General features: G+C 33.1%; 1 protein-coding gene across 1 annotated transcript; it reads right to left on the minus strand.

The window, feature by feature from the left end:
* Nucleotides 1–1,440: 1,440 nt before the first annotated feature.
* LOC133296056 (WD repeat-containing protein 55) lies at nt 1,441–9,822 on the minus strand. The gene is made up of 15 exons (XM_061495010.1): nt 9,570–9,822; nt 9,441–9,473; nt 9,277–9,341; nt 9,068–9,155; nt 8,889–8,961; nt 8,141–8,247; nt 6,951–6,993; nt 6,770–6,826; nt 3,699–3,775; nt 3,507–3,555; nt 3,356–3,402; nt 3,174–3,247; nt 2,844–2,899; nt 1,898–2,018; nt 1,441–1,783 (listed from the first exon to the last, which is right to left on the minus strand). The coding sequence occupies exons 1-15, from the start codon at nt 9,662–9,664 to the stop codon at nt 1,713–1,715; spliced, it is 1,056 nt and encodes a 351-aa protein (XP_061350994.1). The 5' UTR covers nt 9,665–9,822; the 3' UTR covers nt 1,441–1,712.
* Nucleotides 9,823–14,734: the final 4,912 nt, after the last annotated feature.

Genomic DNA, 14,734 nt, shown 5'->3' on the forward strand with positions numbered 1-14,734 from the left:
GTCTACAAAAGGGTGCTTATGACCCTTATTCTAGGAGTTGAATTTTGATATTTTGTTAATAGAAATTGATAACCGGAGGGTTACTCTTTTGAGAAAATCCCAAATTTCTGTTTAGCCGCTTTTCTATGCGCTTTCGGCATCATTTGGTATCAGAGCACTAGGTTGCCTTCAACCAATGGCTAAACAGAATCGTGGAGGTCGACGACAGCAGAGTCACAAGAGTAGGGAACGTGGATTCGTTCCTGAAGAATATAGACAACTGCGTCAGATTGACTCGCGAGACATAGAAAATGAAGAGCTCGGAAGGCGGATCCAGGATTTGAAGGAACAACTTGAGCAAGCGTTGGACAAGAAAATCCAAGTTTTGAAACAACTATGTGTGCGGCCACAAAGAAAGAAAATTCAAGATTTGGAGTGACGAATCGTGCGGGTATGCATGAAAATTCAAATTTTGAAGCAAACTCTTATGGAGGTGCAGAGCATGGAAAGTCAATATTTGGAGCGACGACTTGCGTGGACAAAGTTGGCCATTCAATCCGAAGAAGGAATGGAATTAGATGACGCATCTGATGACGAAGAAGAGGACGTCAATCCCTTGGGGATTCTAAACCAAGGACAGAATTGGGAAGTACGACCTGGAAATCAGTCCACTTTTCAAGATATCGAGATGCAAATCAGCATTCCGATCTATGATGATAATCCAATTTATGATGATTATCCGATTGTTGATAATTATCCCATTTATTATGATTATCCATCTTATGATGAAAATTCAGTTTATGATGATAAGCTAGTCTATGATAAATCTGATGGAGAATCAAATTATGGAGATTTAAAAGAAGAGGATTTATCATGAGTTTTTGTCCAAAGAAATTGATATTAGTAGAGATAAACAAGATTCAGGAACGAGCAAAGGAGAATGATGCACTCACAGTTGGCTCATTGTACATGGCTCAACCATTGATTGAAGAAGCTCGTAGTCAACTAAAGTTGTGGCCTAATAAATATGGTTCAGTTGTTGAAAGAGGCAATGATTTGAAATACAACAAATTACAATCGAATCCAAGTCCCAATAAAGCAGCAAATGTGATTGTAATTTGTTTGGGAAGAAAAGGAAAACAACATATTTGGAATGATTTGAGATTAAAGATTTGGAATATATTTTGAATTATTTATTTGTAATTTTTTATTTATTTTTTAGATGTTAATTATTTTTATTTATTTTAGGAAGTTTTATTATTTTTAGAATTTTAGATTTTTGAATTTTGAATCAATTTGTAATTAGTCTATAAAAGGGTGTTTATGACCCTTATTCTAAGAGTCGAATTTTGATATTTTGTTAATAGAAATTGAGAATCGGAGGGTTACTCTTTTGAAAAAATCTCAACTTTCTGTCTAGCCACTTTTCTATGCGTTTTCGGCATCAAAATGACAACAAAATGATTATTATATTTCATAACTTAACATAAATGTAATTATCACCATAGTTTATTTCAAGAGTGTCCAAAAGTCTTAACAATTACTTTCATATATTGGTGGAGGAAAAAAAAATGACATAACACACCGAAAAGCTATCCACGGGACAAGGCCTTTAATTAAGTATACATTTTTGGAGAGGGCGCCTTGAACTTGAAGATATTGATCAGGAAATCCCACTTGCAAGTGTTTCTAATTGGGTTATCACACTTGAACAAAGTTGCATCCACAATCTCCTATAAATCTGCAAAGAAGTTGTTTGAATCACCTAGGACATGCCCATTACTTGCACTCTTTGTCTTGTTCCCTGCAAAGGTATAATCAATGAAGTACAAGATATACATAAGCCTTCCAATAACCATACCATATGCTTAGCGATGGCCAATCAATAACATTTACATTTATAGAAATCAAATTATACCTTTACCAAACTTAGAAGGATCATCATCTAGATCCATCTCATCACTGTCACTGTCAACCACTCCAGCTTCATTTCTTTGTGTGCTTCTTGAACCTTGTAGTATATTATCCAAGTCCCATAGCTGCACAAAAAGAAAAATGTTGTTGGATGTTCAGACAACTTATTTATTAATGTAATCTGTACAAAATAGTGAAAATACATACATATACAGACTACATGCAACCAATGGTTTTCACATTTTTAAAAGTGATCCACCCTCCATTATTGCAATGTTAGGACACCTTAACGGATTGACAGGCAACATTTTAAGCCAAACTGTTGCAATTTCATCCAACTAGTATGTTAAAATATATGTTCTTTATTTTATTTTTTTAAAGATCCATGGACCATCTGATGAATTTGACTGATTTAACTTCTCCACGTTTACATGCCCAACTTGCTGTGTGTTTTGTCCAGCATTTGTAAGCAGCAAATTATAACTTATTACAGCACCCCATCCAAATAATTAACTTATCGTAAATAACCATCATTATAAATTTATAAGCACAAAATTCCGTGTCTTATACCTAAGCAGACTTATGTACTTTATTGCATATGTACTTTATTGCATGCCATCATTTGTCCTCTTTTTATTCGCAAATGCTCATCCTAATTCAACAACACCACTGCAAGACACATCAATTAATATTGCTAAATCTTACCTTACAATATCAGCACTTTGGTGGAAATCATTTAATTCTACTCAAAATCCTAACTATTTTGAGTCACCTTTATATTTAAGGCAATTGTTATTGAGAAAAGTTGAGAAGCCCCAATAAAATGACGAGATAGGGTTTTAAAGTTATAATCATGATAAGGAATGCCTAGTATATGCGTGCCAATTGACAAAAATTAATACAGCCAGGGAAACAATTTCTATTAATTCTTGGAGAAATAAGAGAAGTACCTTCAACATTTGATCATGTGCAATACTGCCAAGGAGCTTCCTATCATGAGAGAACGCTACCAGACCAAAGAAAAATGTAAGTTAAACTTACTTGAAGCAAGGAAAAAGAAAAAACAAGAAAACATATAAAAATGCATGTTAGTGCCTGAGCACACTATAATGAGAAAAACAGTACAAATCATAGATGAATGCTCAAAATCACCTCAGCACAGCAAATGAATTGGGACATGAAAACTATAGAACTAATTGTGAAGAAACTGAGGCTTAAAACAATAGATTCCAAAACAGCCACATTTAATGCTGAGAGAAGAGGAAGAGACTATATGTTACCAAGTCGCTCAACAGGATATTCTGAATGCTCTGCAATTGGCTGGATGACTCTGTTTGGTAATATCCCAACCAAGCTGAATATGAAAAAGAACATATAAATGAAACGGTGAACAACAGAAATAAAAGATTGAAATATGATCCAAACAAAGAGGTACAATGCTCTCAAACTGCAAAATACTCACTTGATAATCCCATTCTCTGATCCAGTAATAATCCTATCTTCATCAAGCTAAGATAAAAAGAATATATATAAAACATAAAAAAATTAGTGCAAGACCTAAGAATGGTTAAGCCTGCTGATACTGAAATAATCATTTTATGTTATCAACTCACCTTCAACATAGCATCAATAGAGTTTGGAGAGAGATCAATAAATCGATCGCTGGAATTGAAGCCATTAGCAAGAACATCAATATAAAAGGTAGAATTAGAAATCCAAGAGAAAGAGAATATCCAATTAATGTATCTCCTCCATAAACAGAATCATTTCCATCATGTAATCGTGACATATTCCACATCATGTACCTGCAATCCTTGAAGCATCCCCATGAATACAATAGAAGGATTCCAGTTTGTGATCCGCATACAACTTTCCTACCATTCTGATCACTCGGCCAAAAAATGTAAACATCAGCCATGTGATTATTTTAGAAGATGATTCGTGTGTCAAACACAGTATATCTTTCAGTACAAAGGTAACAAAGAAACACATTGACTAATAGCCTGTTGCGCCATGCTGTAAAATCTTAATATTAGCTTTTTAGTTAAAAACCACTTTAAATTTTTTGGGCCAAAGTATAAAGTATTTTAAGTGACAGTAGAAATAAAACATATATTGTTAATAAAAAGCAAGAAATTAAAAGACTCAATAGTTGGACAGAGTCTACAAAAGACTAGACGAAGTACTGGCGAATGTAGAGTGAAGGTTATCCTTTGAAGAAGCTGTTGTTGAGGTTCTTCCCAGGGTGATGTTCTCAGGTCACCACCTTATCCTCATTTTACAACGAGATGAGTATAGAAGACCAGTGAATGTAAACCCTTTCAGATTTGAGAGGGCTTCAATAGTACAAGAGATGTATAAATAGACGGTTGAGAAGGCTTAGGGAGTGAATGGGCATATCAATGAGAAACAGAGAAACAGAGGAACACAGCAGAGATTTTGAGGGAATGGAAATAAGGCTGCATTTGGTAATATAAGAAGAAGGAAGAACAATGTACTTGCGAGGTCAGGGGGGATTCTGAGGAAATAGACTAACCTAAACAGAAGGAACATGTTCCTAGAAAAACAGAAAGAGGAGCTGCAGGGAATTTTGAATCAAGAGGAGTTACTATAGCATCAAAAAGCCAGAACCCAATGGATAAGAGATGAGGATAGGAACACTTGGGTATTACCACACGAAAACAATCCCCCAGCGGAGGAGAGGTAATGTTGAGGTTCTTAAAGGTAAATATAGTAGGGGAGGGGAGCTGGTCGATTCACCTAAGGCCAGAAAGGGGGACTCAAGGGTTTGGAAGGGAATTACTAGAACCTGGTTTTAATGTAAAGGAACACCTAATGGAATGTGGGGAAAGGAAAGCAAATATCCTTTTGAAATGACAAAAGGATTAAAGATCGGGTAGTTCTGAGGGAGCATGTGAGGGAGCTACAGGATCATAGGCTAAGCTATAAAGTTGGTGATGGAGTAGCAAAGGGAAGGAGAGTGGAACTGGAGACTGCTAAATGAAGTGGTGACAAGGGAATTGAAGCTAAAATCCACCCGATAGTTCCAATGAGTAGGGATGCAGAGGAGGATGGGATAAAGAGTGCATATATACTTGTGAAAGGAGGAAGATATGAGAGTAACTTTTGCTGGAAAAGATCTGGGGCATAAGGGGACCAGAAAGGGTAAGATACTTTATTTGGTTGGTTGCGCATGGGATGTTAAACACCAAAGCCAGAATTAGCAAGTGGTCTAGGATAAAGAGTGCATACATACTTGTGAAAGGAGGAAGATATGAGAGTAACTTTTGCTGGAAAAGATCTGAGGCATAAGGGGACCAGAAAGGGTAAGATACTTTATTTGGTTGGTTGCGCATGGGATGTTAAACACCAAAGCCAGAATTAGCAAGTGGTCTAGAATGAGTCTGAATTGTGAGTATTGCAGAAATGTGGAATAAACAGTTATCCATGTTCCAAAGAGATTGTCCTGTGGCACTGGTGACTTGGAGCCAGCTGATCCCTCCACATTGCAGAGCCAAATTTTACATGAGAGAGATTCAGGAGTGGGTCAAATATAATTTGGCAAATAGGATGGGTAAGGTAAGTACTGAAGCTTAGCAGAAGATATAGGCTGTCATGTGCTGATTGCTGTGGAAATGGAGGAATAGGACAACATTTGATGATGAATTTAGCAGGCCTCTGAACCCAATACAAGCAATAGGGAAATGGAGAATCAAAATTGTCAATAGGGATCAAAGATTAAGGACTTCCCTGTCAGGAATAATAAGGAGAACATAACTCTCAAGTGGATGACCCTTGAGGAAGGCTGGGACAACGTAAACACTGCTAGAGAATAATATAAACCATTAAAAAAGTCTTCACCCAACAGCTTAAGTTTTTGGGTTGAATTGATTCTTTACATGGTATCAGAACTTTAGTGACCACGAGGCCACGAGTTCAATCTTCACCGCCCCCTACTTTCTAGTAGAATTAAATAAGCACAAGGTAAACCAAAATTGGGCCTATGAAATGTCCACGCTTCAAGTCCAAAGGGCTCTTGCTTGAGGGAGTGTATTAGAGAATAATATAAACTATTAAAAAGACCTTCACCCAACAGCTTAAGCTTTTGGGTTGAATTGGTTCTTTACAACCACATATGGGGTATGCAAAGGACAAGAAGGCAATGCAGGGTGCGGAGAATTAACTAGAGACAACAGGGGGGCAGTGGATTAGTGGTTTTGCCTGGGACTTGAGACGAACAATGCCTATGTTGCAGAACTATGGGGAGCATGGGAGGGCCTGAAATTAGCCAAGGAATTGGGATACCAAAGGATATAGATGGAGCTTGATAGCCAAGCAGTGGTTCAATTATTGAAGGAAAGAAGTGTGGGCAGTCTGGCAGGAAGACAAATACACAGAGGAAAATGGAGCTTCCTGAAGGAAGGAAGGTGGCATCGAGTAACTCACACAGTTAGGGAAGGAAACAAGTGTATGGAAGGGCTGGCCAACATGAGTCAGACAGGATCTAGGGATGAAAGTGTTTGAGAACCCCCCGACACAGTAATGGGAGAGTTCATGGCTGATGTGCTGGGAGCTGTTACTCCCAAAAATCTTCTTTGTAGGTTATCTTGTTTTGGGCCTTGGCCCTGAAGGTTACCACAAAATATAAAGCCCAACTCTCCTAAACACTTAAGTTGTTAGTTAGGTGAAGAGTGAAGACAGGTGAATTGTTTTATATTTTGAAGTTATATTTCTAACAAGAACAAAAACAGAAAAAACTTTTTTAATTAAATTTCCCCTTTAATAGCTATTTTTCATAGAAACATTTTAAGAAAAAAATCCTACAAAAGCATAAAAGGTCACAGCAAAGTCATGGTTACTACTATGACTATGATACCTTCATTAAAACAACAGACAATAGTTCATCTTCAGAAAATTCAGATTGAGCTTGGACCTGTCAATAAATCAGGAAAAGATAGGTTAAAATTCCAATGCAACAAATAAAAAGAGTTTATGCTTCAAAAGGAACCAGACAGAGTCCCATCGGAGAGTTTATGCAACACTGATATACAACTTACTTTATTTCTTCGAAGATTGCAAACAGACAGAGTCCCATCTCCACTAAACAACAAAAGGAAATTTAAAAAAAGAAAAGAAAGAAAAGAATTTAGACTACATTGATAAGTCAAAGAAAGTAGAATTTGAGAAACAAAATGTTATTCATGAAGCATATTGCAAGGGAATTTATCTGTTGACGGGGCATACACAACACAGGAAATTTAAAACAAAAAAAATTAAAAAATAAACCACCGGATAACATCATTGCAAATTGGATATTCCCCAAAAGTCTCACCAAATTTGCAAACCAGCTTAATAATCTAAATAAAGTGTCCCCTCTTTTCTCTCTAGTAAATATATTTTCTATAAACAAGGAAAAACACCCTTGTTAAAAATGTGAAAATGATTTAAGTAATTGTCAGCACCAAGGTGATTATTGTGGGTATAAGGTGAAAGAAAGTAAAAAATTAAAGCATAGCTAGGTCATGCTTTAGTTCAATAAGTACTAAGAGCAAAATGCTTGCACCCTACCCTTTGTAGATGCTAACACTTATGACTATATTGTTCAAGGGGGCGGTTATACTTACTACAATTTTAGGCTTACTAGTCTTACTACCTGATTGGTTACTGTTGGATCAATTTGAAATTAACAACAATTAATTTTTCCCATTTTTTAATCGTTGATTTCAAATTGATCAAACAGTAATCAATCAGGTAGTAAGAGTAGTAAGCCTAAAATTGTAGTAAATATAACATTCCTCATTGTTCAAATGGGAAAAAGAATTTATTCTCAAAGTTAAAACCCTACCACGTAAGCTAAGGGATTGACCAAGCTTTGCTATTAAAATTTGGACTAGACCAGCTAGTCAATACGAAACCACCATAGTTAGAAAACATAATATTATTTCTAAAGCAATTAGTTATTACTATCTACCAAAAGTTTTTTTGTTTTTTTTCTATTTCGATAAATCAATAAGGAAATAACTTGAGAGGGGGAATACCTTGACATAAGAATTTCAAACCTAAAATATAGAATTATCTTGCACTTACTGTTTCTTTCAACATCAAGATTTTATAATCATAACTCAATTTGATATCCCTCTCAACGAGAAAGCGTAGAATAGATTTTTACAATCAGTAACTAGGGTGTAATTTTTTTTCTATCCATTGATATTTGGGGGCATGTGAAGAATATTACTGAATTTCATACCTTGTTGCCAACAGTTTCATTGCATCAGATACAAAAGTCATGTCTGAAATGTAATCTTCATGGACATCAAATGAATTGCAACAAGTGCGTTCTCTGGTATCCCATACCTACAAGATGGAAGAGCTAAATGAAAAGCACTAACGAAACACTAATTGTCTGATCCTATCCATAACTCCACAACATCAATATTGCAACCGTCTTCAGAACAGTAATGGATGCTTTAACTAGAAGGAACAGTTACTAAAAAATGACAAACACTAAAAGTATAAAAGAATTAGTAACAAAAAAAAGAAGGAAAAATGACACAGTATTAGAATAAGGAATGCCCAGAGGAAAGGCTATTATTTGCACCTTACCACTAAGTGTTGAAAACATAAGTAATTGTATGTTAGACCACCTTACAATTACACTCTTACTATATATTTGTTGCGATAAAAACGGAACAGGGGAAAATGTAAGAAATCAAGGGATTATAGATGAGCGGATTGCAATAATTATTAGGCTATTGGGAGCATTGTGGTCCAGATATTTGAATGACAATGAGGAAGTGATGGTTAGACACTGATTTATAAACTGGGCAAAAGCTGCAATAGTTGAAAATTAGAGAGTAGTTTATTGTTTACCACTATCATAAAAATGAATGAATATCTGTGTCAAATACTATTAATGCACTCCACAACATAATCTGGAATCCAGACTCCAGAGCAAATACAACTGCTAAGAATGCAAAATGGAAGTAACGAGTTACCTTAATACAACCTTCATCATCCCCGGAGGCAATGGTTGACTCGGTCAAGTTTACCAATCTATTGACCGCAGCCCTGCAGCACAACAAAAAAACCGCATACAAATACTGAAGCAATTAGCATACATGTGTTTCTATAAGCCAAATTAAGATAAACATGCAATTGCAACAAATCAACTCACTCATGGGCATTATCAAGACGAGCAATGGTAGATCCAGTTTCCACATCCGTAGCCAGAATCGAGCAATCCGGAGAACCTGTCAAAAGTGCTAAAACACAAAACATAATAATAAGCATTTCAAAATCAAAGTCATCCACATGAAACCAACAATACAATAACCAAAAAAAAAAAAAAAGGTAAAGAAGATGAACAACTATATAGTGCATTACCTCGTCCACCGTTGATGAATCTAGCAGCCCTGCAAGACTCAGTGTGAGCATGAACTTCCAACAGCCTGAAAAAAAAAAAAACAATTGCAATGTAAATGTATAGCTGCAATTAGTGATGAAACAAAAAAAAAAAATTGCAAAAACAAAAGGTTCAGAATTTATACCTCACCGGGACGCCATCAGAGCTATAACGGTATCTGTGGTACATATAATTCAATATAATCATTATTACCATGCATACAAAATAGTAACAAAATGAATTTTTTTCCTTAAAAAAAAAAAAAAGAACTTACAGGTGAAGGTCACCGGTAATGAGTCCTGCAGCGACAAGATTGTCTGATGGATGAAAATCAATGTCAAATGCGAGTTTTCCCAAATTTATTTCCATTCTTGTTAAAGCAATTGAAGGCAGAAATAGAGATTCAATGGAAAATCTCTCTCTGAATTCAACGACACCCACGGACAGAAATTCAAAGAAGAAGAATAAGCAAAGACAAGAGGAGGTAAGTGATAACTGTCAAACAAACAAAAGGGAATTTGTTTCTTTAAAACCCTAAACCCTTCAAAACTGAATGTAAAATATTTCAGTGATTATTATAACTAGGGTTGTAAATAACAGAGCTCCGGCGTAGTAAATATCAGGTCAACGACCTAGTATATATGACAAGTTTGGCCTAGTAAATAATTAAAGGGGCGTTTGGTTGAAGTTTTTTATTTGGTTCCCATCTATTTTGAAGTGACATTTTATGATTGTTTTGTTTGGTAAAAAGATTAAAAAAATTTAGCTGTGCTTCTCTTTTTCCCCTCCTTCACAAGCATGTGCAAAATCAAAAGCAAATCATGGTAAAACTTTATCAGTATTTCTAGAAAACTAGCTAAAATGTAAAAAGGTGAATGAAGAGTGTTACCATATTACCCTCTTTTAAGTACATGTCTACATCTCTAAAATATCAAGGGTTATTTTTGGTATTTCAACACATTTATACATCATTATTTCATCTTCAACCAAACAAAGAATCACAAAATTAAACTCAATTTCTCTGGTAAAATTTTGACCAACCAAATAACTTTTTTTTAACTTTCCTACCAAACTCACTTTTCAACCATTTCCTTAGTTATTACATTTTTTTCAGTATTCAAAAAATTTCTCCTCAACCAAACGCACGGGAAAACCAAATCTGATGTTATACTTAATCTCATGTCTATATATTAAATGTAGAACCTATCTATCTTAAAAAATAAAAAATAAAAAAAGAGTGCCACATCTTTTTATGGTGTGTGTAATAAGAAGGGTTTATTTTCGTATAGAACATGAGGAAAACAAACCCCATAATTAAATAAAATAGGTTTAAGTTTTTTAAAAAATTTATTTAAAAAGTAGGGTATAGATTTTTTTTATATATCCGATCCATATATTTATAAAAAGGTCTATATCATATTATTTATTTTAAATAAAATATAATTTTAAATGATAAAATAATATTATTTTAATTATTTTTTTAATTATTGAATGCCTACTAGACTTAAACAAGCTATCAGACCTAAGTTAAAGTTTTTGTTTTTCAAATATAGATTAGGTCAAACCTATAATTTGAACTTACAAAAGACTAATAAACCAGGTCAGACCTAAAGTATTTTAACAAATATCTAATTTTTTTTAAACCAAAATCCATCCTAGTTCAACAATCCAACCTATTTACATCATCATAACCCAATTTGTTTTGCTCAAAAAAAAAAAATTCTTCTTTTTAATTTTTTTTTATCTTTTAAGTAAATTAGGGAATGTATGGCTAATATTATAAAAAGCTATAAATTGTAAAAGGTTATTTATCAATGTAAATTATAAACAGAATTAATATGTATAATTAATAATTCGAGGATTGCGTGATGTTTTAAACTTACGTAAAATTTAAAAAGTATAATTTAAATGAAAATATTTAAAGTTGAAAGGATACATATATGATTAATTTAGGTAGAATCTAATAAATATAATTAAAAACTAAAATCATGTATAAAAAATGCATAATTAATTTTTTTTTTTAATAAAAGGAGAAAGTCAAGAATGGTATATAGGAAGAGTAGGGGGTGAAACTGGGCCGGGTTGGCCTACAGCTCGGCCTATGTCAGGCCAGACTTAACCTAATATATTTCGTAAAATAAGCTGGGCTTAGGCCTTGAAAAAGCTTGTTTAATAAAAAGATCGTAGGCCCACTTTCACAAGGTCTGGCCTATAAGCCTACATGCCGGTCTATATTGCACTATTTATTTTAAATAAAATAAATATGCCTTGAAGAAAAAACAAAAGACATAAATTTAATCAATTGCAATTATTTATAACGTAATTACATTCGATTATATTTTAATAGAAATCTAATTTTATTTCTTATGTAGGAGGAACCAACATCTCAGCATGTTAGATTGTGTATATGAATATATTAAAAGGTTTTTGTGAGAGTTATACTTACTACAAGCATCATGATGTGTTTGTCAGATTCATGTAGTTATTTTAATTTACATAGTATGGATTTATTTGTTGGATCTGATGAAATATATGTTATTTAGTTTGTGAATTTTGCTTTTGAAAGTGACTTAAATGCAGATGGTATGAGTTTTGTTATGATTCATGATTTTGTTTGGACATTGAAATTATAATTTTTGGTTTAATAACAGAATTTGAGTATTTTGTAAAGTTGATTCATGGTTCTGCTTGGAAGTTAAAAATTAACAGGCTAACGGGTTAGGCCAGGTAATTTGTTTTTTTATAAACGGGTCAAGTCAGGCTAATAGTTAGACTCATATTAGGTTTGAGTCAGGCTAAATTGAAATTTTTTGACGTAGGCTTGGGCTTTTCGGGACAAAGTTTGGACCAGCTTAGCCCACTTTCACCCATAAGGAAGAGTATATTAAAAGATTAAATCTGTTTTAATATAATGTACTTTTACTACTCTACCTTAATATATAAGAACGGAGCAACTGAAATTGAAAATAATAATAATAATTTTTAATATAAGAAAAATGAAATAAATTAATTTAATATTATAAATAGTTAAAATTTAGATAGAAAAAAGGTGAGAGAATGGAGTTTTTTATGCCGATATAAATTTCAATTACTTTTAATCCGTTAATTGATTTTTTTACTGAATTTTATCTCAGAATCACAAAATCAACTTTTTTTTTAAAAAAAAAGCTTTTCAATTAAAAGTATTTAAAAAAATTAAAATAATTACTTAAGCTTTTTATCAAAAAAATAAAATCTAAATCAAATAATTTTAATATTTTTCGTATAATTTTAGAAAGATTAATTTTAAAAAAAAATATTAAATATCATATATTTCTTTAAAGCTTATCAAAATACAAAGTAAAACTTATGCGGGTAAATATTTTTAGGTTTTATTGTTTCTCATGTTGCAGGAGATAAATTTATCTCCTACATATACATAAAAGTGTGTGGAGCACATGCAAAGAGAAGAGACAGAAAGAAAAAATATAGGTCCCACATATTTTCATGTGTATGTATAAGATAAATTTATCTCCTATAACAGAAAAATTGAAACCACATTTTTAGGTATAAAATTTTGGAATATAATTTCTCATGTTATATGAGACAAAATTATTTCATAGACACGCACAAAGTGAATGAGACATATTAAAGAGAAGAAAGAGAAAGAAAACAAATAGGTACCACCCACTTTTTTATCTGTGCATGAGAAACTATATTTCCATAAAATTACCAAAGCACTTGGAAGGTAAATTAAACATCCTAGCTATCAAAAAGTATGCATATACATTATTATCTCATGATCTATTACAAATTGAATATGTATGCATACACTAATATACTAATACCATGATCCATTACAAATTAAATATGTATGTATGCATCCACTATTATCTTATGATTTATTATTTTATATATGCATACATTACGGAGAACCTTTGAGATATCTAACCTATGCAACTAACCTTGTTTCAATTTTAGTAAATATGTTGTCATTATAAAAAGGGTGAAATTGAAGACATTTTATGAGCTTAAGGATTAAAAAGTTTTGATGATACTAAAAAATTGAAGATGTCAAATTGAAGACAATACAATACCTAAAGCATATTCAAGTTAAATAAGTTAGATATTTTATATTACACACTTTATATCATAAAGTATGATCCATAGCTTCATATCATAAAATGAATATTATTCTTGTGGGTTTTACATATCGAGCAATAATACAAACAGTGAGTCATATAGCGACAAGATTATTGATACGAGAGAAAGGAGAGAAACCAGATTGAGAAGTGGCCCAACATGGTTTAAGGATTATGTCCAATAAATCAAGTGTCTTCTGTATATGCTAGTGGGTAGTTAAAAGTGTAATACATAGAGGCTATTGGGTAGTTATTGAGAGTAGTGGGTTAATTGCCGGTGTGACATGTAAAACAGATATAAAGGAACTGATTGGTATATTGTAAAATTCATTGAATTGAGAAAATAACATATTACATAGTTTGTTACTTCTGTTACAGACTCTTCGTCTGTATCATTGGTGCTTTCATTCTAATAGCTCTCAGATGAGGTGTCAAATTTTAAATTTGATACTGGTGTCAAATGATCATACTTCAATACAAAATTATTAATGTGACCCTCACCTAAAACTAGGGGTGTGCAAAAAAACTTTTATTTTCCTTGCCATTGATCTGACCTCCTTGACCTGATCCATAAATACCTTTTTTTTTGAACTGGGTTTAAATATTGATCCACTTTTATTTGGGTTAGTTTTAGACCTGACTTATTTTAATAATTGACCCAACACTACCTCCACTCATTATGTGAAAAAAAAAAACAAGAAATCACAATTGCAGTTTTTTTTTTAGGGTTCTCTCTTCTCTCTGTCGTCATTCTTCCACTCCACCGAAGATTTCATTTCCTTCACAAACAATGGCATCGCTGTAATTGAGGTAGATTTCTTGCATTTTTGCAAATCACTCTTCTCTTTTTGCTTTAGTATTTTCACTTTTCTTAGCTCACGCTCTTCTCACTACAAAAATTCAAGCATATTGTGGAGGTCATATTTTCATATTGTGGGCGTCTTTGACCTCCACAAAGTACATTTGTGGCATCCTTAATGACCTCCAGTTTTGCCTACGCCACAACATAGTTTGTGGGGTCTTTATGTGCAATGCCACAATTTGTTAAAATATTTTCTGGAGGCTCCAAACCCCCACAAATGTTTCAGTTTCTGGAGGTTTAAGATCCCCACAAATTTGTTGAAAATTTTAAAAAAAATATCATTTAAAATTTTACGTTTCTTTTTAAAAATCAGGTAGATTATTCAAAAGGATAAAAAAAATTCATTCCAAATATTTGAATTTCCGAGAGTTCAGTTCTCAGAATTTTCAACTTTGCAGATTTTCATTATGATGAGTAGACTTGGAAACAACCTTATAACATGAAATGACAGCTACA

This window comes from Gastrolobium bilobum, unplaced genomic scaffold (genome assembly GCF_033153095.1).
Source record: "Gastrolobium bilobum isolate Gb01-03AN ecotype WA unplaced genomic scaffold, APGP_CSIRO_Gbil_v1 utg33257, whole genome shotgun sequence".
Classification (NCBI taxonomy): Eukaryota; Viridiplantae; Streptophyta; class Magnoliopsida; order Fabales; family Fabaceae; genus Gastrolobium; species Gastrolobium bilobum.

Bases quoted from the DNA above. Each gene is read 5' to 3' on its own strand.
- LOC133296056 (XM_061495010.1), bottom strand. From the start codon at position 9,664: ATGGAAATAAATTTGGGAAAACTCGCATTTGACATTGATTTTCATCCA. The intron at 3,403-3,506 runs GTGAGTTGATAA...TTTTTATCTTAG, and splicing joins CTATTGATGCTATGTTGAAG to CTTGATGAAGATAGGATTAT. The intron at 3,248-3,355 runs GTGAGTATTTTG...TTTCATATTCAG, and splicing joins TCAGAGAATGGGATTATCAA to CTTGGTTGGGATATTACCAA.